A 26,021-nucleotide genomic window follows, 5' to 3' on the forward strand; every position below is an offset into this window, starting at 1 on the left:
CTCCTATCACGGAGCAGTTTTTTTCCAAATCGGATCCATCGGAGGGGAATTAAAAACAACACAGTTCCAACGCCCTATTTATTATTTTTTCTGGAAATGCCCCCGCATCGAGTCGATTTTGTTGACGTTCCATTCCAGGGTCTATGGAATAACTTCTCTCCATTATCGCTAATTGATTTAGAAGAGGCATGCAATATCCTCTTGGAAAAATAACTTTCGGAAAAATCTTGGAGTCGGCGTGCCGGTTTATCAAAGTCGTTTTATTCCGGACGCGCGCCCCGTTCTACTATATAAAATTTTTCATTAAAACTTCTTAAGTCTTCTTCTTGGGAAAAGGGGAGGCCGAAATAAAAATTTTATATTATCCCCCAAGTCGAGACATAAAAATTTGTTTTTTATATTACAAGTTGATAATGCGATTATTAATAAAGTCTTTTTGGATGAATGGAGAAATAAGTGATTTTTCGTCGGACTCAAAATACGATAAAACAGTTTAAAATTTATTTCAACTGTGATGATTTTCGATTCAATATGATGAAAAACTCATTAACTTCGTTTCAGTTGTTCAGCAATAATTGTTTGGAGCAAAGCCTTTTAAAAATTCTCTAAAGAAAATATTTTAGCTTTTTTTCTTTTCTTTTAACATTTGCTTTTAATTTTTAATGTTTTATGTTTTGAAATCCTTTATTTGCATTGTCTTTTCAGTGCATTTTTTTCATATAATCTTTTTGTGCTTTTTTCTTTTTTTTTCTTCTTTTTCCAATGCAATTCCTAAAAGTACATACCTATGTAAACTGAGCGTCAATCAAAACGGTACACCCGATTTTAAATGGATTATTGAGACTGCCTTGCTTTAAAACAATTAAATAGATTTTCAAATTCGAATTTCAGATTGATCCATTCTTAAAAAACATATACAGGGTCGTACGTTTTATAAATTCGATAATGCACGGAGAAGAAAAAGTGATGTAATTTTGTCTATGTAGAGAGTAGAGAAACATCATAGCTTGGGACAGGTCTGAATGTTTTTCGATATTTTATTTGATTCACTAAAAATATATAGTTTATAGATTTAAATTATATCAAAGAAGCATTTAATAAGAAAATTAATATAGTTTTACTATGAGATTCTTGAGATAATTGCGCTTTTTAATACTGAACATGAAGTTACACCCCATGGTGCTCAAATTAAAGCATTGAAAATTATTTTTAGCACTTCCTTGTGTGTAATTTCCTATTGCAAAACTTTCTTATATCGTATCAGTAGTGCTTTTCGACATATAATCGAACCATCCGGTGCAATGGTTCTCCTTTAGATGCACGAGGTTTTTCCTAGTTCACCTATTACAATATACGAGATATTTAATTCTTCCTTAATTTAGCTTTGCCTTCAAGGAGATATCATTATTTTTTTATTAAGGCCTGTTATTTTTTACATGATGACACGCTTACCTTGGACACACTGTACAGAAAAAATATTTATGATCCATGATTTTCATACCACGAGAATCATCTTCAACTCCAAATCAATCATGCATGAGAAGTATAAATAATAATTCTTCAGAAATCAAAATACTTAACGGTAATATTTTTCTTCTATTATCTATTTTTCTAGATGCGAAATCCACTCTTTCGTGGGTATAGGAAAACTGAAAAAGTATATCTGATTTGATTGGTAATATTATGTGGTATTGCTCTATTTTCCAATAATGAACCTGGAAGCCAGATTCAATAAAATCCTTACCATCTCCGGCCAAAAATCGGAATCCATAAACCATACAACCCTTCCGCCTGATAGAATATTTCATCTCGTGTTCCCGATCTCCGAACAGTTGTTCGGAACGGGCGCCGGCATAAACTTGGAAAGAACATAAAATTTCGAGCCCTGTAAAGAAAAAGGTGCAAGTTTCCGTGCGGGACCTGTTAATGTTTCGTTCCAAAACTTTCGCCATCTAAAAAGAGTTTTACCCCGTTTTGGGTCATAAAATTTCGCGGGTCCAACATTGCTATTTAAAACCGAGCCTCCTCGAATAACAATCGGTGATTGTCTTGTAAAAAAGTTATACATTTGAATTAGTTCAGGTTATTTAATAATGATTAATCATTAAAAAAACCTCACAGTCCATCGGCGGTGAACCGTAAACGTAGACCGGTAATTAAACTATCCAACATCTGACCGACAACTGATAACGGATGAATTTATCCAAGACATGCCCTAATATTTCCACTCCTACTTGATGTTTTTTGTAATGATTACCCTTTAATATTTTGGGAGATGATTCTAGATATTAAAATAATATTATAAAAAAAAAGTTCTTATAAACAAACCCCAAAAATTGCTTCTTAAGGGGACTAAAACCCTTTAAAGGGGGAACTCTGAAGATGGTTTTTCCGCAATATTTTCGAAACGATTTGTGCTAAAATTATGAAATTCCGTATACCGTAATAAGTTAGAATAAAAACTTTTTTAGCTAGCTATAACAAGATTAATATTATTAAGGATTTATCACTTAGTCACAATAAATGCTGAAAATGGTCTCCGGTCATCTCAATGCATCCTCTAATTCTTTTCTTCATAGATTTCAATGTTCATGTAATCAGGCATCGGTTTATAAAAACTAATTTTTCTGAAAAACAGTCTATCCTAATGAAATAGAATAAGAAGAACTTTTCTACTTAAAAATATTTATGATGCGGTAGTTTGATTTCAAAAATTGAAAAATATTAAAAACAGAAAAGTTAGGACAAAATTTACATAGGAGACCTTCGTAAATATTGCCCTAGGTAATATCAGTGACTAAAATCCGCAATTATTAACTCAAAAAAGTTTTCCCATTCCATCTTATTTTAGTATATCGAATTTCATAATTCTAGCTCAAACCGTTTCGAAAATATTACGAAAAAAACCCTTTTCAGTGTTTCACCTTTAAGGAGTTCTAGCCTCTTTAAGAAACAATTTTTAGGGTATGTTTATAAAAAAGTTTTTTATTATTTTAATCTCTAGCATCAAATCCTAAAATATTTCAAAATTATTTCCAAACACTCTCTATAGATCAAGCGTTCAATGAGACGAAACCCTATACAGGCATGTCCGAGATAAGACGTCTCATCCCCTTAGCTGGCAGATCATAGGACATAGGTTAAATGCAGAAGGAATAGAGTTCATGTTGAAATCATTGTTTTATATGTTTGAATATACAGGATATTTCATAACACCGTTCCTTACCAAATTTATTCTTTTTCAAATAGAACACTGAACACGATGTATTTTTTATTGTTTCAACGAAGTCACGAGTTCATGGGTCTGTGATGTGCCGTTTCGGAACCGCTTAATGAATCATGAAAGTGACTATTTTCAGGTATATGTCCATTTGAAGAGTTCAGGAAAAACTCATGAAACCCTTCATCATTGAGTTTGTGTATAAAATCCAATCTATTTATATAAATCCAAATATGTAATAATATAGAGGGTTATTAAAACAGTTATAAAAGTGAGGTAGAAAAAACTTGAAAAAATAACAACAAATAATGATTCATTAGTCGACTATTATTTGGCGAATTATAGTTGTGATCTGCAAAGTATTTGTTCCAATGAGAAGAAAATTTAGAAAAATTCCCATCATCAAACGTTATATCTAGAATTTAATGGAAATAATGGAATAAAAGAAGTAGAATAGAAAATTTAGAGATGGAAATTTTCAAGCAATTTTGCTTTGTGGCCATTCCAAATTCAACTGCTTCCAATAGAATGGCCGCAAAGCAAATTTACTTCTCTGTAAACGCTAAAAATTCGAAACTTAAATTATTGTTCGCGTCAATCAAGCTTAACAAGGGTTTAGTGCTGGAAGTTTTTATATTCTTTGAGGTAAACGAAGGACATGATTCTGCCCCGAGAGCAAACTTTGCAAAAATCATTTTTAGGTTCATCGAAAATCCTTTAATTCACATTGTTATTTGTTCCGAATGGAAAAAGGCAAAAAGGTTCGTTGACGAAGGATGGCCTGAACAAGCGACCACCCGCATGTTAGAAATGCTTCCGAGCATATTTTTATTCCTTCCGCAAAACGTATTCTCCATTAAATCAGTTCTCAGAGGGAAGCAGGACTCGCGTGTGCTGTTTTAAGGGCAGCTCCAGGGAATATATATTCCGGCACATTTGCCTGTAGTTTATGTAACCCCAGCAAGTTATGTTTATTGGGTTTTATTAAAGCCCACATTTGCATGGAACCGGCGGATATATTTAGTTGATTTGTGCTGAATATAGTTGTACGGGTAGTAAAGTTTACTCCCAGTATTGGGTTTCTATTGCCAGTGAGATACAAAGCCGTCCCGAAGTTAGTTTAAAAAGATGGTTGCATGTCTGCAAAACTCCCAACATTTCCCTCTTAAGTTTGTGTAAAGTTTCGCTTACGCAACATGCATGAAGAAACTTCAGTTTTGAACCAATTTAGGTCCGTGTCTAACTCTAACTGACCAACTTTTTCTTTTTTATGTGAGATGTCTCTGAATTTATTATTTAGTTTTTACAGAAAACTCCTCAAGAAATCGCTTTTGATTTCAATCGATAAGTGACCAACTAAGATGTCCGGAGTCAGAGAATTTCAAATTTCCCGTCCGTCAGCTTTCTTGATTTCTGATTGAAGCAGGCCTTCTGAAGATTGTTGAGGAAAGGTCCATGACTTAGACCCAAGCAAAAACAATGTCTATTCTGTATGGGTTGGGTCAAAATGAATGTTTTTGCGGCTAAATGAGCTCAAAAGTACCTTAAAAAAAGAACGCCTTGTTATCATCAAATGCCCTGAAACATCATTAAACTTCTGTTAAAATGATGTATCGTGTCCTTATACCTAGATTGTTATATTTCACCAATAAATGCTATTTTTATGTAGCGTCTCTAAAGGTTGGGGATTATTATGTCATTCTTGCCGAAGGTGGCTGTGGAACGCCATGACAGTTGAAAAAAAGTTGAATATTAGTTTGCCCGGTGACATTGTATCGAAGATCTCTCGGTTGCGATAAAAATGTTGATCGTGTTGTAATTTCCGAATTGAGTGAAAAAAGTACAGTACAAAAATTTCCTTTAATATCATGTATAGTGTTGCTATACTCACCCAAATGGTAAATCTTTTGTGCATCATCTCTAAACGTTGGGGATTATTTTGATATATTTGTCGAAGGTGGCACTGGAACGATATGATAGTTGACAATAATTCAAATTTGAGCATGCGCGTGCGGTTTCAAAGCAGCGTGATGTATCAAAGATCTCTAGGCCAAGCTATAAATGATGATCCGACTGCAATCCCCAAATTCGACGTGAACAGCGCAGTGGCTCGAATCCAGGTCAGTGGCGCAGATAACGAATTAAGTTTTATGGCGATATTGTAAAGCAAATGTATTATCCAACATTATTACGCGACAATCTGCCTTTTTGTCTTTTATTCCATTTGGGAATAACGGCTCATACGCAATTAGAAGTAAAATAACATTAATCCTGTACTAAAAGCTCGGGCGAACATTGAATAATAATACTAACAATAATCCAGCTACAGAGACAATAATAAATCTGTCCAACAAAAACCTTTCTAAGAGTGAAAATCTTGTTCTTTCTATGGAATTAAGTTACTCTGTCACTCTCAAATGTACTCTTAAGCTTAACTTCTAGCTATAGAAGAAACTATTCTGGGCCACCCTGTATTTAGGGCATTTCTCCTAATGAAAACATCAACTTGAGAAGCTCTGTAATATTTAAATTTTCTTCCAGATCCCAGAGAAAAAATTGCAGGGGACTAATTTTTTAAGTTTCTGCACCTCACTTTTTTAAGAAAATCGATATTCAAATATTTTCTCAAAGGATTTTATTACGAAAAACATCAACATTAAAAGATCTGTTTTTCCGAAGTTTCTTCTAGAATCCAACAAAAAAAGTTGTGAGCTTAAATGAGATTAACTTCAGATTGTAACCTGATTTCCTTGGAAGAATGGTCCTCGTGATTGAAAACGATTCTTAACGAATTTCTTAACGATGACTTCAATCATATGAAAAGATCCCTTAATAGTTTTCAAAGTTTCCCAACTTTCATGGAAGCATATTCTATCATAGATATGGAATTTTTTTAGTTGCACTTTGCAGAAAGTTTGGTAAACCTTTGTAGTCACTTCCCTCGAGAAAATCAACTTTTCATCATTAAAATACTTTCTCCAAACGGACCCTAAATGAAATGACCTGAGAGAACTCATTAAGTTCAAGTATTTTTTCAGATTTTTAAAATATATGTAATGAATAGAAAATGTTTTAGTTTTATATAGTGTAGTTTCATGAGAAATTCGACCGCGGTGCGAAATATTTTCTCAAAGAATCTCTTAAGAAGTTCAACAATGTACGATTGATCATTATAGGTTTGTTTTAGTAATTATTTCCCAGACCCTAAAGAGAAACTTATAGATTTGTCAGGAACTGCTTGAAAGCTACCAAGAGGTAGATCAGTTTCTTAAGTCTTTTCGAACAAAAAATATAAGATCACGTCGATAAGAATTTACTAAATTAACACACATAACTCGCATCAAGTGCACATCACGTTTTACGCAAAAAATGCCTTAATAAGATTTAGTTCAAAAACTTCTTCTGGAGTGTTGAGAAAAGTTTGAAGTGCATTTTTCCACTTCTCAGGAAAACCATAATATTTGTTTACCTAACAAAAACAAAAGCAAAAAGTGGCACTTTACTGCACACTGATTTCAATGCGACGTGAAACGAAGTTGGATTACTAATCGAGGGCGACAATAGTACGTCACTGAACAAGCGAAGAAAATCCCCTTTAACACACGAGCATGAAATATTACGCACGAGCCGCACGCGAAGGCGTCAATCACGCAAGTGTGTTTCTAACGACTTAGAGACAGCATTTTCCGCATATTTCTGCACATTCTCAACATAAAATTTAAAAAATACATAAAAGTTGAAGCTGTTTTAATCTATATTAATAATTCCATCAACCATATTACACAATTCATTCTGTAACGTGATTCTTTTTGTTCTGGTTCATAAAAAAATAAGATTTCGAGACGTCCTGCTATCAGCAAAGTTTGCCAACTCCGAACATACTCCCTCCCCATTAATTTCCACCTCTTGAAATCCTTTTCGGTGTTCTGGTCCAATAAGCGAGCACACACGAGCCATTATTCTGGAGCGGTGCCGGGACTCCGATTAATTTATAGATCTGGCAACTGAAACGCGTTTATTAAAAGTTAGAAATTCCATTGAGAAATAAATCTGCTGACTCGGAAAACATTCGCTCCCTAATAGTCTGTTCCTGTGAGTAAATGAAAATGCTGAAATAATGTTTTATTGCAGCTTTTTTAATCTCGTCGCGGTCGCCTTTTTGAATCCCTATGATGAATGAATGTATTATGTGTAAAATGGAAACGAAAATATGTTATGCGGATTTAATAAAAATACGCTACTTTTTCATTTTTCTATTGACGAAGAAAAAAACTTTTTTTAATTAAAAACTCGAAATTTGGTCAAAAGGGACTTGACTGACTCCGATCTATTAAATTTCAAAACAGCTTTGCCAACAACTGGAATCTACATTTATTGAATGTTTTACTGTTAGTAGTTAGCGAGCATTTAATTGCTAAAAGTGGTTTGAGCGATAATGAAATTTAGCAAGTTGAGATCCATCGTTAACTTTTTCGGCGTCCTCGAATAAAAGAGCAAAATTTACGAGTAATTGCGAAAATTTTATCGCGCCTTTATAAAATTGATGAGGACTGTTTTAATGTTTGTCTTTGGGAAGTTTAATTTGATTTTGTTGCTTGCAGGGTGCTGTTTCGTGACCTTCTTCACCAGGAAAGCCGCCCTTCTAGCTCAAGATGCCTTACATAATGTAAAGACTTTAAATGGGGTAAGTTTGCTTACTAGTTCGAGCACTCAAAAATTATGGCTGATTAAGTCATTGATACGAAGCTAATTAAATCTTTGATCAAAATTTAGTAAACAGGACGAAGTGGCCGAAGCAAAATTAATGTTAATTAAAACAAAATAACTTCCTTTAAGTCTATAAAATCAATATAAGTTAATGAAAAACCCTTCAATTAGCCTCCGGCACACTTCAAAGCTGTTTCCAACGACAGTCTATAATAAGTAAAATTGATTTCCTTTTGCCTCCCAATAAGGAACTGCTACTGTCATTTCACAAGGAAATGCTTAGGTCTTCATCTTCACGTTATTTAAAAGAAAAGTCCCTCCTTATTAGTTTCCTGAAACTATTTCTCCTGGTTATAATGAAACCGGTAAACGTGATGTAAGACGTAACACTGAACCATAATGCATATTCATCAAGAGCCCATAAAGCATCATTTTTATGGCATTTCCATCACCCCTTAAATATCATCATTCATTCGAGGGTCCCCTTTTGGCCCCCCTTGGTTGACGGTTACGAGACTCTGGCAAACCACGGAACGTCTGCTCCGGGAATCCGGGGTGACACATCGTGCATATCCAGGCAATGTATCTTTGAGAAACGAGCTCTTGTACTATTGTGCCTATATCGTTCTAACAAGATGCTTTAACGAGGTGTCTTTGCCGGGGGAAATTTCTATTTCTATTGTGCGTGGAACAAAGCTTTTTGCTCTTATGGGCGAATAGATGGTGCGATAGAATCTGTGTATAGTAATGGAAATGTGCTTTGAATCGTCTTTATCTTCAATCTTCCATATTGCAAATGATAACAGAGTTTGCTGTATGCAGCTTACCGCTACTAGGTATTTAAAAACAATATATTGTATCTAGTAGGAAAAGTAACGTATTCTCTACTTCAGCTTGGGAAATGCCAAAGATGACTTGGAAATAACAGGGTAAGAAATAAGTAACTAAGGAAAATTATAAGAGATGCTTGAAGGGTTCACCTTCTACTTCCAACCACAACTCTATGCGTTTTCTTAAATTTGCATTTATCTTTAAACGTTCCTTCTTTGTACTTCGATCCTTAAAGTTGTGATGATCTTCCTTCTCAGCTCATTAATTTTGCAGGGTACATATTTATAAATGTAGTCTTTTATTGTTCCCCATAAGTTATAGTCAAATGAAGAAAGATCTGGTAAGCGTGCTGGCCAACACATACCTCTATTATTTGAAATGGAATTAAAATTTACTATATTTAGGTTTTTCTAAAGCTTTCCACACTGCACACATTATTCTTTTGTACCTTTGTTTACCCCTGAAACACCATGCTAATGCATTTTTATTGATTGGCTCTTTTGTGATAAAGCACCTCCGGATCCAATGTAGCCATACGTTAAACTTCCTACTGTTCAAATTTACCAAAAATATTCATGAAACACCTTATTTTTGTAACAGTAAATTTTACATACTTCGACGAGAATTTGATACTAACATCCACAGCGACGTAGGGAAAGAGTTTGGGAACATTATAACCCTAACTGCGTAGGCTAAAATTACAAATGTTCGAGACAGGTACATAACAACGCGCCCCAGACAACATTCAGAGGGACAATATCATTTCGCCCTCCCATTTTAAATAAAAAATGTTCTCATAAGAATGAAAAATGGGAAAAACAAGGTCCCCTAACGACTGAGGCGCCGCAACAATATAAATCAGCAGCACACCATGGCAAAGTGGTTCCTAATAAAGCGGGGATATACCCACCTAACATGAATAACGGTTTTTTATATGAACAGTGATTTTTATTAAAAGAGCCAGCCCCTTATGGTATTTATTAATGTATCGCTTATTTTGGGAAGTTTAGGCGTGTAAACGTCGAAGAAAGGGAAAGTTTTTCCTTAGGCTTTTATCGACGATATATTGGATTGGCATACTGGCCTTGGACTAAACAATCCCATTTTTTCTTTGTGGTTTAACGACCCATTTTCGATTATAACTTAAAATTCTCCAATATCTGTAAAGGTTAAAAACGCCATAGACTAATGTTTCGCTGAAACGAAAAAAAAGTCAAAAACTTGTAAACTAAAAAGCATCGAGAATTAAAGGCTCGTCTTAACGGCCGCCGGCCTTCTCGAGAGGTCAAAAAAAGTATACGAAAAATGAAAGCCGACATGGCTTTTGGCAAATTGCGCGTGGATTTGCCGACTCGGCGTTTCTCCATTAATTCGGATGTCATTGTTGACGGAGCGGGATTTGGCTCCATTAAAAGCCAAACGCCGGGGTAAACCCGAAAAACTGTTTTCTGCGCGTTCTCGAGCTGCTCTATTAAAGTTCTGGTTTTTTGTAGAACCGTTGGCTGCGATTAGTTCAAGTGGCGGCGAAATGAATGTCCCTATGGCGGTTTCAGTTTGTCCGAATAAACTCTTGGCTATCTATTCGGAAAGTATTATAAATGGACTAAGTTCGGAAAGTGTCTACACTGCATAACAAATAGAATACTAGCCATCTGTGTTTTGCCTGTTTTAATAGTTAATAGTTCGAAATACTTAGCTTCTGATTTTAATGAACTTTGAGGGCGTAAAAGGCATTTTATGATGCTATTGCAAGACTATAAAGTCATTGATTATAGTCCTAGTACCATAAAGCAGGTGAATTTCTAATGCCAGTAGAATAAAGCAGCATGTAGCATAATATACCTATATGTTTTCTGTTGAATTTAATTATGACTGAATATTGATTGACACACATAAACTTCTTTTACAGGGTAATTAAGGTATTTCGAAGTTATGTTAATTTTTACTTAAAAGGTTAAGTTCAAACTAAAAAATCGGGCATGACATGTTGATATGCCATGCAATAAGCATTTATTTGACTCACCCACTTATAAAGTTGCTCGCAAGCTCGTTCGGCCATAAACTGATTTGTTTAAACCTTACATTACGTACTTATTACATAAGTAAGTATTAATGTAAGTAAAATCGATATTACAATTTCCACCCCAAGGATGGATTTATTTTTATAAACTTTGCTATTCTCTCCTCTGTTGTCCTCATTATTTTCAGATTACCGAAATTGTTGTGCGATTAATAATATGCATTATTTATCAACTGTTATTTGTGCTCTTCGTCAATAATATTTCATTGGTTAAAAAATTTTCTGTGTCTTGGGTTATGAAAAAAATATAAGATATATTTGAATAGCATGTGTTTTTCAACTTATTTCTTACTGGTTATCATTCGCACAACGAATAGAAAAAATTCGATTATTTGCGAACGTCAACGAATATCATGGAAAGAATAAACAGCGGGCCAATGTAGGTTTATAATTCGACCCGTGGAACAGCGAACATCGAACAGCGAATAACAAACTGCGAACAGCTAACTTCGACAGTGAACAAAAACAGTGAACCAGAAACAGCAGTCTTCCTCTACTTTTTTTACTGTTCTATCTACCAATTAACAAGATTCATTTCGATGTTGTCGTACACCCGTAAGTTGTCTACAGTGAGGATCTCAAGTCCCCTGGCAATTTTGCAACAGTTTGAGATATCGACTTGAAATTTGGAATCACCTGTAACCAAACTTGTAAACAAACTTATTATCCTCAAACCTGGGCATCCAAATGCAAAACAATGTTGGGTTATAAATAAGTGAGGCTTGATTTTACACCGAAAATCTGATTAAAAATTTCCATATTATTTACTCAATTATCAGCTGTAATTTCCGTTCGTGTACCTGGACTGCGAGATGCCTCGGGGGCTCATTCGAAAGAGAAATATTTGGGCTTTCTCACGATCTCCGTGTGAACCCGATCCGATGAGGAAGGCTAGAGCAGTGGCGTAGGAAATTCGAAATATGTAATTTCGGTCGGTTAGCCTACAATACAGATCCCAAATATCGATTAGTCAGGACGAAACTCGGAGTATTGAGAAATCTCGAGGGTCTGCAGAAACCTAGAGCTGGACATTGGAATCGACCCAACAGGGAAATTATGGGAAGCTCGGCAAAAAGACCAGTGCTATTTTACTCACACAAAATCTTCAATCTTGAAAAAAGTCAAAAATTTAATTATTTAATTTAGAAAATTTTGCCTTTTTTGCATTTTTTCGTCAAAGGTTCCAAGCTATTTGAGGAAAAAAAATAAAAAACATCCCTTTTTTACTGTAATGTTTCATATATTTGGTTAAAACATTCATGCATTGCCTTTTACATTCTCAAATAACTGAAGTGTTGCAGATACGAAAACAATGCAAGTGATGGAAATACTTTTAATTTAAGAAAAAATCCAGTTTTTTGGATATAAGTAAGCAGTGCATCACAAAAATGTTCGGCGTGGTAAAAGGGGGCTTATCGTAGAAAAAATTTCCCTCGTAGATTTTAAAACCACTTGGACATGTCAAAACGTGTCGATCATCCTGGATAACCTAAAAATGCAATATATTTTCTCAAAAACTATAAGAGCTATGTGGGAAATATTTTTAAACATCTAAAGTTTTGACACCCTGTATCTTAGAAAATAATGGTTTTGTAACATATGTTTGTATGGCATACTTTGACTTAAAATAAGAGTAAACTAACTCATCCTGTATAACATGAAATCTGTTCAATCATGTCCCTTCCCGTTCTTTTGAATGGCAAATGAATCGTGATTCAAAGGCAATTTTTCCACTGTATGTACAACTGAATGTTTATTAACGAATTAGCCACTTCGATGAAGTCATAACTCTAAATAAACAGAAAATTATGAATCAGGCTCAAAAATTGCATTTTTACGATATGAAATTTACCGCTTTACAATTCGCAAATATAAAATTTGCTTCAATATTCGCCCGTTTGAACAGAACGAACTTTTTGACGTAGAAAATGACGAGCCCTTTTTAAAACCCACGCCACTCTAATGAAAATGCTCATCCATAAAATGCAACCCCGACAAATATTTCCGACAAGAGGGGCTCAGGTGCTCTGCCAGGGCCTGACTTTGATGCATTTGCAAAATGCGGCCCGACACGGAGGCAGAAAAATGACAAGAGAACTATGAAGTTTTCCGGGAAAGTTCAGTTTAAAAGCTCCAATTTATCTACATGCGTTATTTTATTCCCTATTCGGGGGAAAATACGAATACTTTTTATTTAAGAGAAAAATGTAAAAATGGTTGTAGCTATTAATTAAAAAAGCCCTTCGTATAAAATCCGCACCAGAAAAATATTTTCGAGCGCGTCGGGCCTCAGGTGCCCTTAATGCACCGGCTTTAATGTATTCGTAAAATGAAGCGTGAAAATGGAAGAATTAATATGTCACAGCCAGGAATTGCCTTGTTGTCAGCTCAGAGAGTGACCATTAGTCATCTAAATTGGCAGAGAGCTATTTTTGTTTTTGGTATGAGGACAACGCAATATTCGTTTGGAAGCATCGCTTTTAGACTGCATTTCCGGGCGCTTGATTTATCTATTTTCTGCCATTGGTTTTCTCATCCAATAAGAAAAACGCGTAGTAATCCAACGACAAAAATTCGAAAAATAAAATATTTTACCCGATAACCTTCCTCTACAAAACTTCAGGGAGAACAAATCACTGAAGAATCGCGCCGTCGAAGAAGACCTCCGTCGCAGCTTCCAGACATAAATCCAGTTTCATAAGCTTAATTTATAGCAACATAGCGATGGCTGTTGCACCGTCAGCGGCAATTTATAATGCTGATGGTGGCACAATTTGATTAATTCGTGTTGCTGGCTGCTACACTTCTACATAATGATTTGATTTATATTAGAATCGCTTATGTATAAAACTAGACTTAATGAAACACATTTTTTTTAATCACGCTCCATTTCTAGGTTAATTTAACAAAAGTCGGCCAGACATTTAGCGTTATTAACCCCGGAGGTCTAAATTAAGCGAATTAGTAAAAATCGCGGCAAGATAAATCGAAGCCGCCGTAACAATTCCGGTAAGTAGCTTAAAAGTAACAGACCGTTCGTTCCACTAATTGGGGTTAAACCGATTTATCTCAATATAAATTTAGCCGCCTCGCCCATCTCCCTTCCGGAAACCCGAATTCAATGCGATAATCTCGGAAAGTTGCAAAATTATTGTTTTGGTATTAGGAAGACAGTTATAAATATCACCCATCAAGGCTTAATTACCAAATCATAACCCTCCAGGTTTAAACTCAAACTGAAATTTCGGATTTGACATACATACATATATTATATCGTTTATCTACTAACATTTTCAGTTTAACCATAGGTGGAGGTTAAATTAGAGCTATGCAGCCTGGCATAAAAACAGAGCTCCTCTTCATCTAAGTTCTGCAGGCGTTGCATCAGATCAAAGCTCTGAGGTCGATTGAACATTCTACGATAAATGCATCTTCAACGGTTTCAAAAGCCACTTTAAAAATTCTAAGGACTTCAAACTCATAAAAATTCTTTAGACAGTTGCAATTGATTTCTGCGTGCCCCCAGGTGGGTCACGCACGCACCCCTTATAAAGCCTTGGACGCACAGGAGAGTTTCCTGGATGTGTTTTACAGGATTGAATCTAGTGTTCAAAAAATTTTATTTTCACCAAACGAAGATTGGCGTGATAGTAATACTGTAAACTACTTAAATAGAAACTAGTGTAAGAATTTTAGAAACAGAATAAGAACCACCGATTCGGAACTATAACGACCTAAAAAGGTATTTGGATATAATGGATCGTTGGAATGAAATAAGGACGAGGTCTACTTCAAATAAATCCAATACTTGTGGCGCCTACCTGCACAGTAAATAATATAATATAAATAATATACAAGAACATGCGGATCCACTTCAACAGAATCCAATATATGGGACCTATCTACAACCCTAAAAGAAGTAATGGCAAATATATTGGAAGGTCTGTCAATAAACGTTAGCAAAATTTTGTCTTTGGAATTAAAACAAAATAATGGAAATTCTTTGTTATAGGAAAAAATAGAGAATAATGAGCAAATAGAGAAATAATAAATTGCAATAAATAAAGAGCACTTTAAGAAAGATGGAAAGTTTTATTTAAAATGTATACCCTGATGAGAGAACTGGATCTAGGGATATGAAAAATATCAGAAATTTACCAAGGAGACACACCATAAGGAGAAGGAATGGAGACCGGCATAGCGAGATAGCATCTTTATTGAATAAGTTAAAGGAGGGCGACAACTGTATCCACAGGTAATACGATAACAATCTAAAAAAAGAAAGGTAAAACTCGTTTGGATGTCTTCTAGACCTCTTTAAATCTTGCAATTTCTTATCTTGATGTCGAAAGATCAATACTGTGTCATGTGGAAGAATCAACACATGATAAATGAACTTTGACCAGTTGATTTACACTCACAGCTTGACATTTATAACTCACAATTTCCTTAGTTAAAAAGCACTTAATCCTAACTTTTTTTACAACCAAAATATCAACTTTTAATAGAAAAAAAATACCATACATAAACAAGCTACAATTAAATTCTCTTGATCCTGCCTCAAAACGATACTTTCCTAATTGCTTTGAGTGTAGGGCAAACGAAACACGAGTATACGGCGTAAAAAGAAGAGGGACAATAACTTTCCTTCTCGCGTTGTGTTTCAGAAAAGAATATTTTTTTTGTTCGGATTTCCCGCGACTGCAAAGAAAATTAAATAAAGAGACAAAGTAATGCGGTTATTTCCGGCTAGGAGACAATGCCGGCATTTTCATAGTGCGTAATTAAAAAAGTCTTTCGGAAGGTTTATAAACCGGTCGTAAATAGTACTTAGAAAGCGTCCACTTTTTTAAATTGGAATTAATTTCGGTACTGAATTCAGTTCCGAGCCCGGTGATCAGTAGCACGTGTGCAAATATGTGTTAATTATTGTGAACTTGATTCGCAGGTGAATTAATAAATAACCCGAAAAACCGTCGGTTCATTGACGTCTTCGCATTTTTATTGACAACTTGACGTTTTAACGACGACTGAATGCCAATCACACCGTGCAAGCCCCAGCGAGTGTGCTAATGCCATTTACGAGGGCCGCCTCCATTCGCTTTGTTGACAGACAACCTTTGCCCTTTGTTGATTCGCAATTAACGTAAAAAATCGTGCTCTCCCAGCTTTCGGAATTTTTATCGATTATGAATTAATAATTAAGAGCAAACAAATGGAGACTACCTTCCAATCGATTGGTAAAATAAGGGATCATTTCCATGGTAATGAAAATAATTATTGGATTTGATTGGTCCAAAAAATGCGCAAATTGGATTTTTTTCACAAAACTTCATCTGGCTTTAAGTGCATAAACCTTACTTAGGGATGTGTGCTTTTATTGCAAAAAGCTACAATATATTCATTTTTTTAAAAGATTTATAAGAACAAATTTGACGCAGGAAGAAGCAAAACCTAAAACTTACTAACACTACTAGATCAACGCCGTGTCATCGATTTTTTAAGTTAATATATGTATGTATGACGGTGTAATCCTTTTAGCCCTATCTGAACCCATTGAGAAGCAACAGAAGCGATGAATTTTGAAGGGAGGTTAAGGAGCAATGATGTGATAAAAAAATTTTAATTTTAGACGCCATTATCTCAAAAACTGATGAAGATAGGTACTCTTAATTTTAAAGAAATGAACTAATCTGAAGTGAACTTTATACATGTTGACTGAACATTTAATATAGCTTTTCTGTGCCGCTTCCTGGGTTTTGCACGGTAAAAAATTACTGACTTTTGTTCGTTTTGCACTATTCCCGGTGTGAATTTCACCAAAAGGCAATATCTGACTAAATTTACTCAAATTACTACATTTACTCAAAAGAAAGTAGGTATGTCTTAAAATCATATTTATTCCCTCCTACATTACCTTTTGTCGTGTCGTTCCTTATTATCTTTCACTGCGGTTACATGATATGACGAAAAAGTTAATAAACCTACTCCCAGTTTTCCCAACAACTAACGAGGGAACAAATCGAGAACACGTGCGATGTGGGGTTCCTTAATTACAAATATTTCATCCGAAAACACCTTCGCCCCATCATTAAAAATTTCTCCCCTCTTTATTATCCGTTTACTGAGGTTTTAGTTTAGTAAAGCGCTTATCTGAGGAATTTTACTCCTCCGGCGGGTGAGAATTCAGACCGTAGTGACTATTAAATAAAACGAAACAGGCCTTGTGACGCCAACTAAACGCATTTAAATATTCACCAATTAGTCGGTGTAGAGAGGATGATTGCAAAAATACGTATAATTAAAGCATTTTCCATCCTCAATGAAAAATTGGGGAAATATTCGGGACAGTTCCCATCACATATTATTATGCAAAACACCCTCCGAACATGTCATCCTTTGATTTATGAAATCTGTCTCTTTCAGATGCACCACCCCATACAAATGAAGCCAGCCGACAGCGAAAATAGGAATGGTGAGTATTCCCTGAAATTGAAAATATACATATCGATCTGAATACGAGGAAATATTAAACTATTTCAGGTTAGTTTATATTTTAGAGACCTAATATAAGATATAATTGATATCTCAAAAACTATTAAAAATTAGACGTTTAATAAAAGATAAATTTATTTTACTCGGTCGAAACTGATTTAAATAAATTCAAAATTCATTAGATTCCTGGTCCAACTGATTCAAGTTAAAGTCACCGTGCATAATATTGTAATGTAATAAAATTGCACATGGAAATCACAATGATATTATCGCAATTTCTGCCTAATTACAACAGGAATTGTTAATAATTAATTAATTAAGGCATTTGTTAATAATGCCTGATTTATTGGGTTTCAAGGACAGTATTAAATCATAGAATATGCACTAATTAATCTAATCGGAGATTATTAAAAATTCATGGTTTAATTGAATTAGTTTTAATTCTAATTAATTTTAATTAAGTCCGAAATTGAAGCGAGACATTAAATTATTCTGCTCCAGACGTATTCAGGGATTTTGAGTAACAAGGCAGGCGCATTCCGAGTTTAAAAAATCCTGAAAAATTTGCCCCAATAATCCGACATGTATCGCATGTGTACCATAATTTTGCTTAATATTTTCGCCAACGTTTTATCATAATAAATTGGCTTATTAATCCTGCGGGCGCATATTTGTGCCGTTTGCCTGATTTACGTAGGGACATAAATTCAAAAGGTCGTTACCAGAACGGCCTGCCCCGCATATTTTATTGTTTTGCAAATACCTATTGGGCCATATCGACCGCAAGAACTCATCTCCCATTAATTCATTACAATGTATGGAATAACATAATTCCGACATAATTGAATTAATTCAATTATTCCTTGAAATAACAACTGTTTCATCTCTTTACCTAGTGTCAGAGGTTTGTGGATTTTCACGGGACTAGTGGAAGAATACAGCAGACCAATTCCGCAATTTACTCATTTGGCTTCAGGCTTCGTTAATGCAGGGACAAAACCGTCCATAGAGCTTTCAGTAAAATCGACAAAAAATCGGTTTTAAATTAAATCAATCCGATACCATCTGCTGACTGGAGAATGTTAACGGGAAAATGGGCAAAATTTGATTTACTTTTGAGATCTAAATTGCTTTCAGTTTATAGTTTAGTAAAAAAATCGCATTGCAATGGTATTAAAAATATTTAAGTGAAAAGTATACAAATTCTTTTGGCATTTTAATTTAATTTCGTTGCTTTAATTTGAAATAAAGTAGATCAATATAATTTCTGGGGTCAAATCACATTAGCTTTAGAGGAACTCCCATTCACCAAACCATCAAGAAAAACATTTCGTCAATATTAAATTTGAGTAAGTGTATAAAACATTCTAAAAATCATTTACTAATTTTTCGGAATTGCAAATTTTCCACTCAGACTTCCACGTTAGGTAAATTTTTTTTTAAATTTAATATATATTTTTTTAATTCTAGCCCATCATTTATAGGAATTAAAATGGTTCAGTTACGCTTCGGAATTTTAACTTTTTAGCACACATGAACGAGAAATCACTTTTAATTGTCGGTTTAATTCCGGTCAGTAGTAATATCTTTGTTATTTGCTTGCTTTTCACAGTATCTTTGAACATCAAATTGCATTTCCAAGACTCTTGATATCCCCAGGTTCAATATTGGAGTCAAATCATTAGATTAGATTAATTTGGGTTAATTCAAGTTAGTTCAATGAACAGACAATAAATACCTGCTTCACCGCTTGTGATTGGATCTCAAATGAATTGGGATTGCTATGGTCTTAAAAAAAAAAACGATCTGATCCACCAATTTCTCTCTAAAGAAAGCTACTCCTGATCTTTTGTTTGGCTAATGTAGGTTTCGTAAATCATGAACTTTTAATCTCGTTTGATATTAATAAGGGTTCTATTCCTAGTGATCACAGCTCTAATAACAATAATGCAGAATATATTTCATAAATTGTAAATAAAGAAAAAATTAAGGATGAAAAGATGTAGAATGCATCTGTCAATAAAGTTCGAGATTTGAATGTTCATTAATAAGAGATTCTAAGGCTACTGAGTTTATTTCTCTAACTTGTTGGTTAACAGTGATTTTCTATAATGTAGTTGCAATATTTTTCCTGAAGGTACCTACTACCTATCCTGTGGATAAGTTTTTACTCAAGAAATTGAGTTTACTTCTTACTGAGAATTTTCTAAATACTTAATTTTACCTATATTATAATGTTCTGAACAAGAACTATCGTTGTATTAGTTTTTAATTAGTATTCTCTCTTAATTAATTTTAAATAATTAAGACATAACCCAATATCGTAAATGGTAACAGTTAATCTATTCGTAAAACTGTGATTAAGTAAGTATCTCCAGGTGGTAACCTGGACGTTTTAAAGGAGGTATCATTTAAAACTTTATTCATGTCAGAATTAGCTTTTTGATAAGTGACGATTAAGAGCACCCATTCATGAAATCCTACAATTAATTTTATTATTTCATTGAACTCTGCACCATAATCTAGACATTACACGCCTTTCAAAAAAGCTAGCTATCAGAAGATAGCTTATATCTACTCAGCCGGATCTGACGGACGTACTTCCTGGTATTTAGCTTTGATGTCTTAGTCTTAATATATATATGTATATGTATATCTTATGTTTGGTTAACCTGATGGGGAAACTGCTCATGAAGGTTCTTTGTATTTAGTTAATGCCAAGGTAGGAAAGATACTGTACATTGTTTGTGTAAGATAAGAGTTTTATCGTCTTGCGGAGAAAATGTTGGTTGGTTATCTGAAGAATATTTACTCGTCCGACGTGAATATTTCATGCTTCCCAATGCACGTGTTCACGGAAAATACGTGTTTAATAAGCTTTTTTCATAATTTTAATAGTTATGGGTCCAAAATATTTCCGGTAAATTCCCAACAATAAAATTTTGTTGTATCAGGTAAGAAAAACTAAAAAAAAACCCTCATTAAACTATATTTTATGTATAATATAGAAACTCAGTGGAAAAACCTCTTTATGCAGAGATTTGATCAAAAACCAATTTCTCACAATCGAAAAGAACCATTAAAATTGCCTGATTTGCGATAGACTGCATCCAAGGTGAATAAAATGGCGTCAGGTAATGAAATTGCATTTTAAATAAAATATATCTTGACACGCCATGTTTAGGGTAGTTGAACTCAAGTCGAAGAGAAACTAAAGTATCAGCTATATTGCTTTGATAGTTACTGTGGGATACACAGCGAGAAAAATATTTTAAAAAATGTAATATTCTGATAGAAATATTCTCTTATCGAAAAAAGTATTCTTTTCTTAATAATTAGAGTAAATACAGATATAATCCTTTTGTAGACATATCCCAAAAAATTTTCTCTGGCTGAAAAATTAGTGGAAAAAATTAAAGATGTGAGAGGGAGAAGGAAATTAGCCTTTATCAAGAAGAGAGTATTCCAAAAAGTGAACTTTTATTCAATTTACACAGACAAACTTTGAATAATCTTTAAATGGCCCTTGGCAACGCCTTTTTATTTCCATTAGCTGCACGCGAATAAAAGTGAGAAACGTTGGGGCATTGTTTATTCTTGCCGCCCCGATGTTTTCATTTTTCGCTTTATTCCCCTTTAAAAACGCGACAACTCGTTTTTGCAAGATTAAATTTCAATTTCAATATTCCCAGAGATGTCCGTAGTTTGAAGCGACAACCGTTATCAGAACCAAAATTTCACTCTATTCTCTTATTTTCGCCTTTCAATAGTTTATTGATCTTATTGGGAATGGTCAATTTAAGATGTTTGATGGCTGAGAAAGAACTACAAGCTTCCTAAAAGTTCTCACAGTTGTCTATTCCAGAAAGAGCCTGTTTTCGGCTGGTGAATTTTTCCAATTTGATATAAAAACTTAGCCATGTCGTCTCTTTATTGACAAGCGAATTTAATATATACCTTGTAAAATAATGAAATGCTGAGATTTATTGGTTTAAAATGACTTTTATTAGTCGCCTTTTCTTTTTCTCCTTTTTTTGTTTGCCTCGACCTGATGCCGAAAGTGGAGCTTTTCCATCAATGTCCATTATTATCTGCCAAGGAACTTATTAATAACAAAATCATCCTCACATCTCCCTATTAAAAGTTTTTTCCTGTTTTATTTGTGTTCTTGTTGGATATTCTCTGCTGTAAGATTTTAATAGTCAATCGAACTATCGAAATCGACATCTCCACCCAAAAAACTGGCATCATATGTTTTGGCATGGTCTTATCTTTTTCTTGGGTCAGTTATTAATTTTGCCACTTTCTCCGGTGTACAGTAACAGTTCATACCATTTTTTTCGGGGAGAGAAAAGGGACTTAGTCGTTAGAAATAGAAAGATCAAACTGTACAATATAGTAAGATTATCATATTATAAAGGGGAAGCTGTGTCTCCCTTAACGAGCCGCTACTGTTAATGCGTTAATAGAATGCAGAAAGGCAGCCCAGGATCTGCAACCTATTACCCTAATTTTCAAAATAATCTGAAAATTAAAAACAGTTTTCTTATGGAGTATTTATTACGGCACAGCGTGCCGGTAGTTGCAGCTTTCGCTTAAAATAAAACATCCAGACTTATTGTGAACTGGATTATTGTCCTTGTGGCTCTAGAATGTTCATTAGGAAAAAAGAGAGTATCCTAAACTATCTTTTAATATCTATTTCCTTGTACTATCTTATAGGTGAAACCTGGAAGATTGTGCGATTATGGATCTCTTTCGTTAGGATGTTCTGGGAAATAAGGAGGGGCTTCAGAAGCCTCTTTTCCCAGTTTTCTTAACCCCGTAATTAGGAAGCTAAAACATACTATAGAGTAACTATTTTGCAAGTAAATACTGAAAGCAAGATCTCGAACATAGCTGTAACTGCTCAAAATTACATAATAATCAGACACAAACTCACTATTACGTTTACGACGAAAGCACGCAGCGATCCGCATATGAACGTATTCTGGGTAAAGCATTAGAAAGGATAAAAAAAGGAAAACGGCGCTTTTTTATTATAAAATTAAATTTTTTATTATAGATTAAATTTAAGAAAACCGTTCTCATATTGCTCGTGCATCCGTCTATTTCCGCCAAGTTTGGCTTTGCAATAAGTTGCATGTGGACCAGGTCAGTAGGTACTACTTAAGTATTGCGTGGCGCTTTCAGTACTAATCGAGCATGCCTTTCAATGACAAATCTGGGTTTTATCGTTAAAAATTGCGGTTTTTAACTTTGAATTTCGGCCACTAAGTTTGCAATTACCTACAAAATAGGTTAATAACCTTGACAGACATGTGATAGAATGCACGCAAATATTGATACTGTTTGTGATCTTAAAGTAGTGCACATGAAACTAACTTTGGCATGTAAAAAATGAAAACAACAAATTTTTCCTGTGGACGTCAGACTGTTGAGCTATTTATAATTTTATGTGGTGAATAGAAACTATTTACAGAGAGCATAATTAGCAAAGTCATTAAGATTCTTTCGCGGTGATAATATCATTTTCATCCATACGTCTGCATCAATAAGCTGTAGATTTACAAGCTGTTGGAGATATGTAACTGATGATATTGCAGAAGGAAATAAAATTTAACAAGCCCTAATTCTGTTGCTCTGAAACTGTAGATTTTCATCCACCTTAATAGTAATTTACTCCTTAATTCAATACGCCTTCGGATTAATTTATGGCCCAAAACCTAAGGAAGATAAAAAGGCAATTTTTCAGTCGGTCTTTCCAAGGAAGAAGTGTATTTGTGTCGGTCCTCAGTTTGCTGTTTATTTTTCCTTCAGGTCAATAAGTATCTTGCAATGTGTGCTAATGGTAAACAGTTAATATTAAAAATGGAACTTACCGTTCATGTAAATATTGCTTCATAGATGGCCTAATGGAATGTTCAAACAATCGTATGATGATGGTTAAGTCACTATAGGGCCCAAATTGAGTATCCCAAAATGTCAAATAAAACAAGCACCAATTTGAATTGATTTCGGAATGTTTCATTTCATCACTAATAATATCTCTCGTTATATGCCGATTTCACACATTATGAAATATTTCTTTTTATTAACTATGCAATTATTTTTTTGCTTTACTATTATACAGAATGTCCCTAAATAGTGTGTACAAAACTCTTCTGTAGATATTACTACATATTCAAGAGTTTTTCGAAAATTATAATTTTTTGATGCGCTACTGATTTTTGTGCAAAAGCAAATAGTTTTAAGTCTCAGTCAGAGTTAGGGAAATAACTTGTTTAACAGCTTAAACCCCAGGAGCATACAAGCCGGAAATCGAAAGTATATTTAAAATTTATTTTCAAGTTTCCAATACGTGCACAAGAGTCCTGCCAAAACTATTACGTTTGATATACATTTTATATACTTTTTTATACAAAACATGCTGTGGAATATAAATTTTAGTAGGAAAAAATTTTGTATAGGGTGTAAAAAAGTTGCGCTTCTTTAAAGAAGCACCTTGTATATTTGGATTGCTACATATTCATGTCTTGATCTTAGACGGCGTGTAATCTACTCAAAGTATTCATCATGAGAAAAGGAATAGCAATGTTACTCAGAATACATATTTGCAACCGAAATGTTGGAAAAAAATCCATATTTTCGATAAAACAGTATTTCTGTATAACTTGATACGATTTCAAAAATCAACACAACATATTTCTCTTTGTGGTCTACATAACAGTTATGTTTCCCTTCCGTTATACATCGAAGAAACTAAAAAAAAAGTATATGCTGTTCGATGTGAAAAAACGGCCAGTGCCATAGAAATTAATTGTTCTGCTTCTATATTAATAATCGACAGTGAGAGCAGCCGAATGTGACATTTGAGTGAGGTGAGAAATCTAACAAATGTCAAATTTTATTATGTCCCTGCCGAATTCTTATGTCGATGTTTGACATAGTGAGGTGAAAAAAAATGCAATTTTTATTAGAATTCTAACCTCGTTCATATGTCAAATTCGACTACTCACTCTCCATGTCCTTTTTGTTAATAATAATCGTCATTGTCAATAACAATCAATGTCTCATAATAGTCTCCTTGAATCATATGTCAGTTCACGCTTGGATCTATCTGAAAGTGCTTCGCTTTAAAAAGTCAGTTAATGCACTTGAATTGATTATTTATTTCTTTAGTGACTTCTATATAAATTTTAATGATTTGTTTAGTAAGCTTGGCCAAGCTGTAACATAAACTACCCGAAAATGTTGTGACACTTTAGAAAGCACCTAACTCTCGCCGCATAAACTAGCAAAAATACCTCATGATCTCTCTTTATTTGTTACTAGCACTCATGTAGAAATCCCTTGTTCCAGCTAATACTCTGCCAGAGATTTATACTATCGATACCGACCCTGGAAAAATAAAAAGAGATTTTTCAAGCCCTGTCAACTCGAGAGTTCTCGGCTATTTTTATACATGCGAATATTTTTTTATGTAGGTCGATAAATCGCAACTTATCTAACTATATAATGCGAGAAACACAATGTTTGGCTATTTTGTCGAGCTTTAGCAGAATTTATGCAGAAAACGTGCCCGTGTGAGATTTAATGAATGAAGTTGTGCGTTATTTATTACTTGCAGTTATAGCCAGAATAAGTGGAGTTATTTTTCACTCGCGCCTTTAGTGCGGTAATAAGTTCACCTCTGAAATTGCTATTATTATGTCACTGATTTTTCGAATTTCAGGGCTTGGCCGGACGTGACCATAATAATCTAACAAAGCTCTCGCGTGGTTATCGCTTTGCTAATGACGAGTTATCAACAGCTTCCCCTTACAGCCTCAAGGTGTTTCACTCCATCAGGAGGCTCCAGCTCCATTAATATTATAAATCCCGCCAGTCCTGCGGGACGTCAAACAAAAGTGCATTTAACGCAAATAGCGTGTCGGTTATATTGTCAAGGAGTACCACGTGACGTAGTCGCAGGAAGTACCACCCTCTGTCGCTCGAGGCTCCATCATGCACAATTGCCATGCGACACACGTAACGCAGTAGATACTATGTAGGTACTGCCTGCTTAGCCTGACGACCGTCTACGTCCGACAACCTAAAGTGATATATTATTTGTATTCGTCACATAACTCTAGTCGGTACGTTACGAAGTTAAATGAGTCGTACATTCGTTCAGTAATGCCAGAGAACGCGGGAAAGACGAGCGTCGCACCTGTTGTAGACCAGTGTCGTCGGCGCCGCGACGCCCTATTGCATGTGACGCCGCTGATGCGGTGATCGATTGTTTCGGACGGTCGGGAGTGTGCCAGACTCGCTCAGGTTCAACAAGTGGTCCTGGATCCCGATTTTCAAGAAGTAGTGCCATGAAAAGCAGGACCGGGGCGAAAGGACCGAACCAAAACGGCCCCGTTTATCCATCCATCAGCTCCAATTATTGGCAGCCGGCTCCAGTTCCTAGTCCTTATTTAGTGCCAGGTAGTACTCTTTAAAGTACTTAGTTTCGTTCCGTGTTCAAATGCGTTTTGGTACCTTTAGGCGAGTGAATGTTTAATGCGAAGCTGGTGGTACAACCTACAACTTGGTATTCAAAGTCGAGAGATCGTCCTGTTTGCATAAAACGTGACTTTTAATAACAAAGATTTTGCATTAAATAAATACGATTTCGCAATTGTAGGTAACCAATGCACC

The 26,021-nt window shown here is 34.7% G+C and overlaps 1 protein-coding gene across 11 annotated transcripts in view; it reads left to right on the top strand.

Moving 5' to 3' along the window:
• Positions 1-26,021, top strand: part of bru1 (bruno 1) — a 247,314-nt gene that overhangs the window by 182,490 nt on the left and 38,803 nt on the right. For 10 of the 11 annotated variants that reach the window (XM_066404802.1, XM_066404801.1, XM_066404798.1 and 7 more), the window contains 2 exons: positions 7,822-7,904; positions 17,265-17,313. In XM_066404802.1, coding sequence (XP_066260899.1) covers positions 7,822-7,904; positions 17,265-17,313 — 132 coding nt within the window. Of the gene's footprint in view, positions 1-7,821; positions 7,905-17,264; positions 17,314-25,384; positions 25,809-26,021 lie in introns of those variants that run through there. The other variant, XM_066404806.1, reaches the window with a different exon arrangement.

Source organism: Euwallacea similis, chromosome 36, assembly GCF_039881205.1.
Source record: "Euwallacea similis isolate ESF13 chromosome 36, ESF131.1, whole genome shotgun sequence".
Classification (NCBI taxonomy): Eukaryota; Metazoa; Arthropoda; class Insecta; order Coleoptera; family Curculionidae; genus Euwallacea; species Euwallacea similis.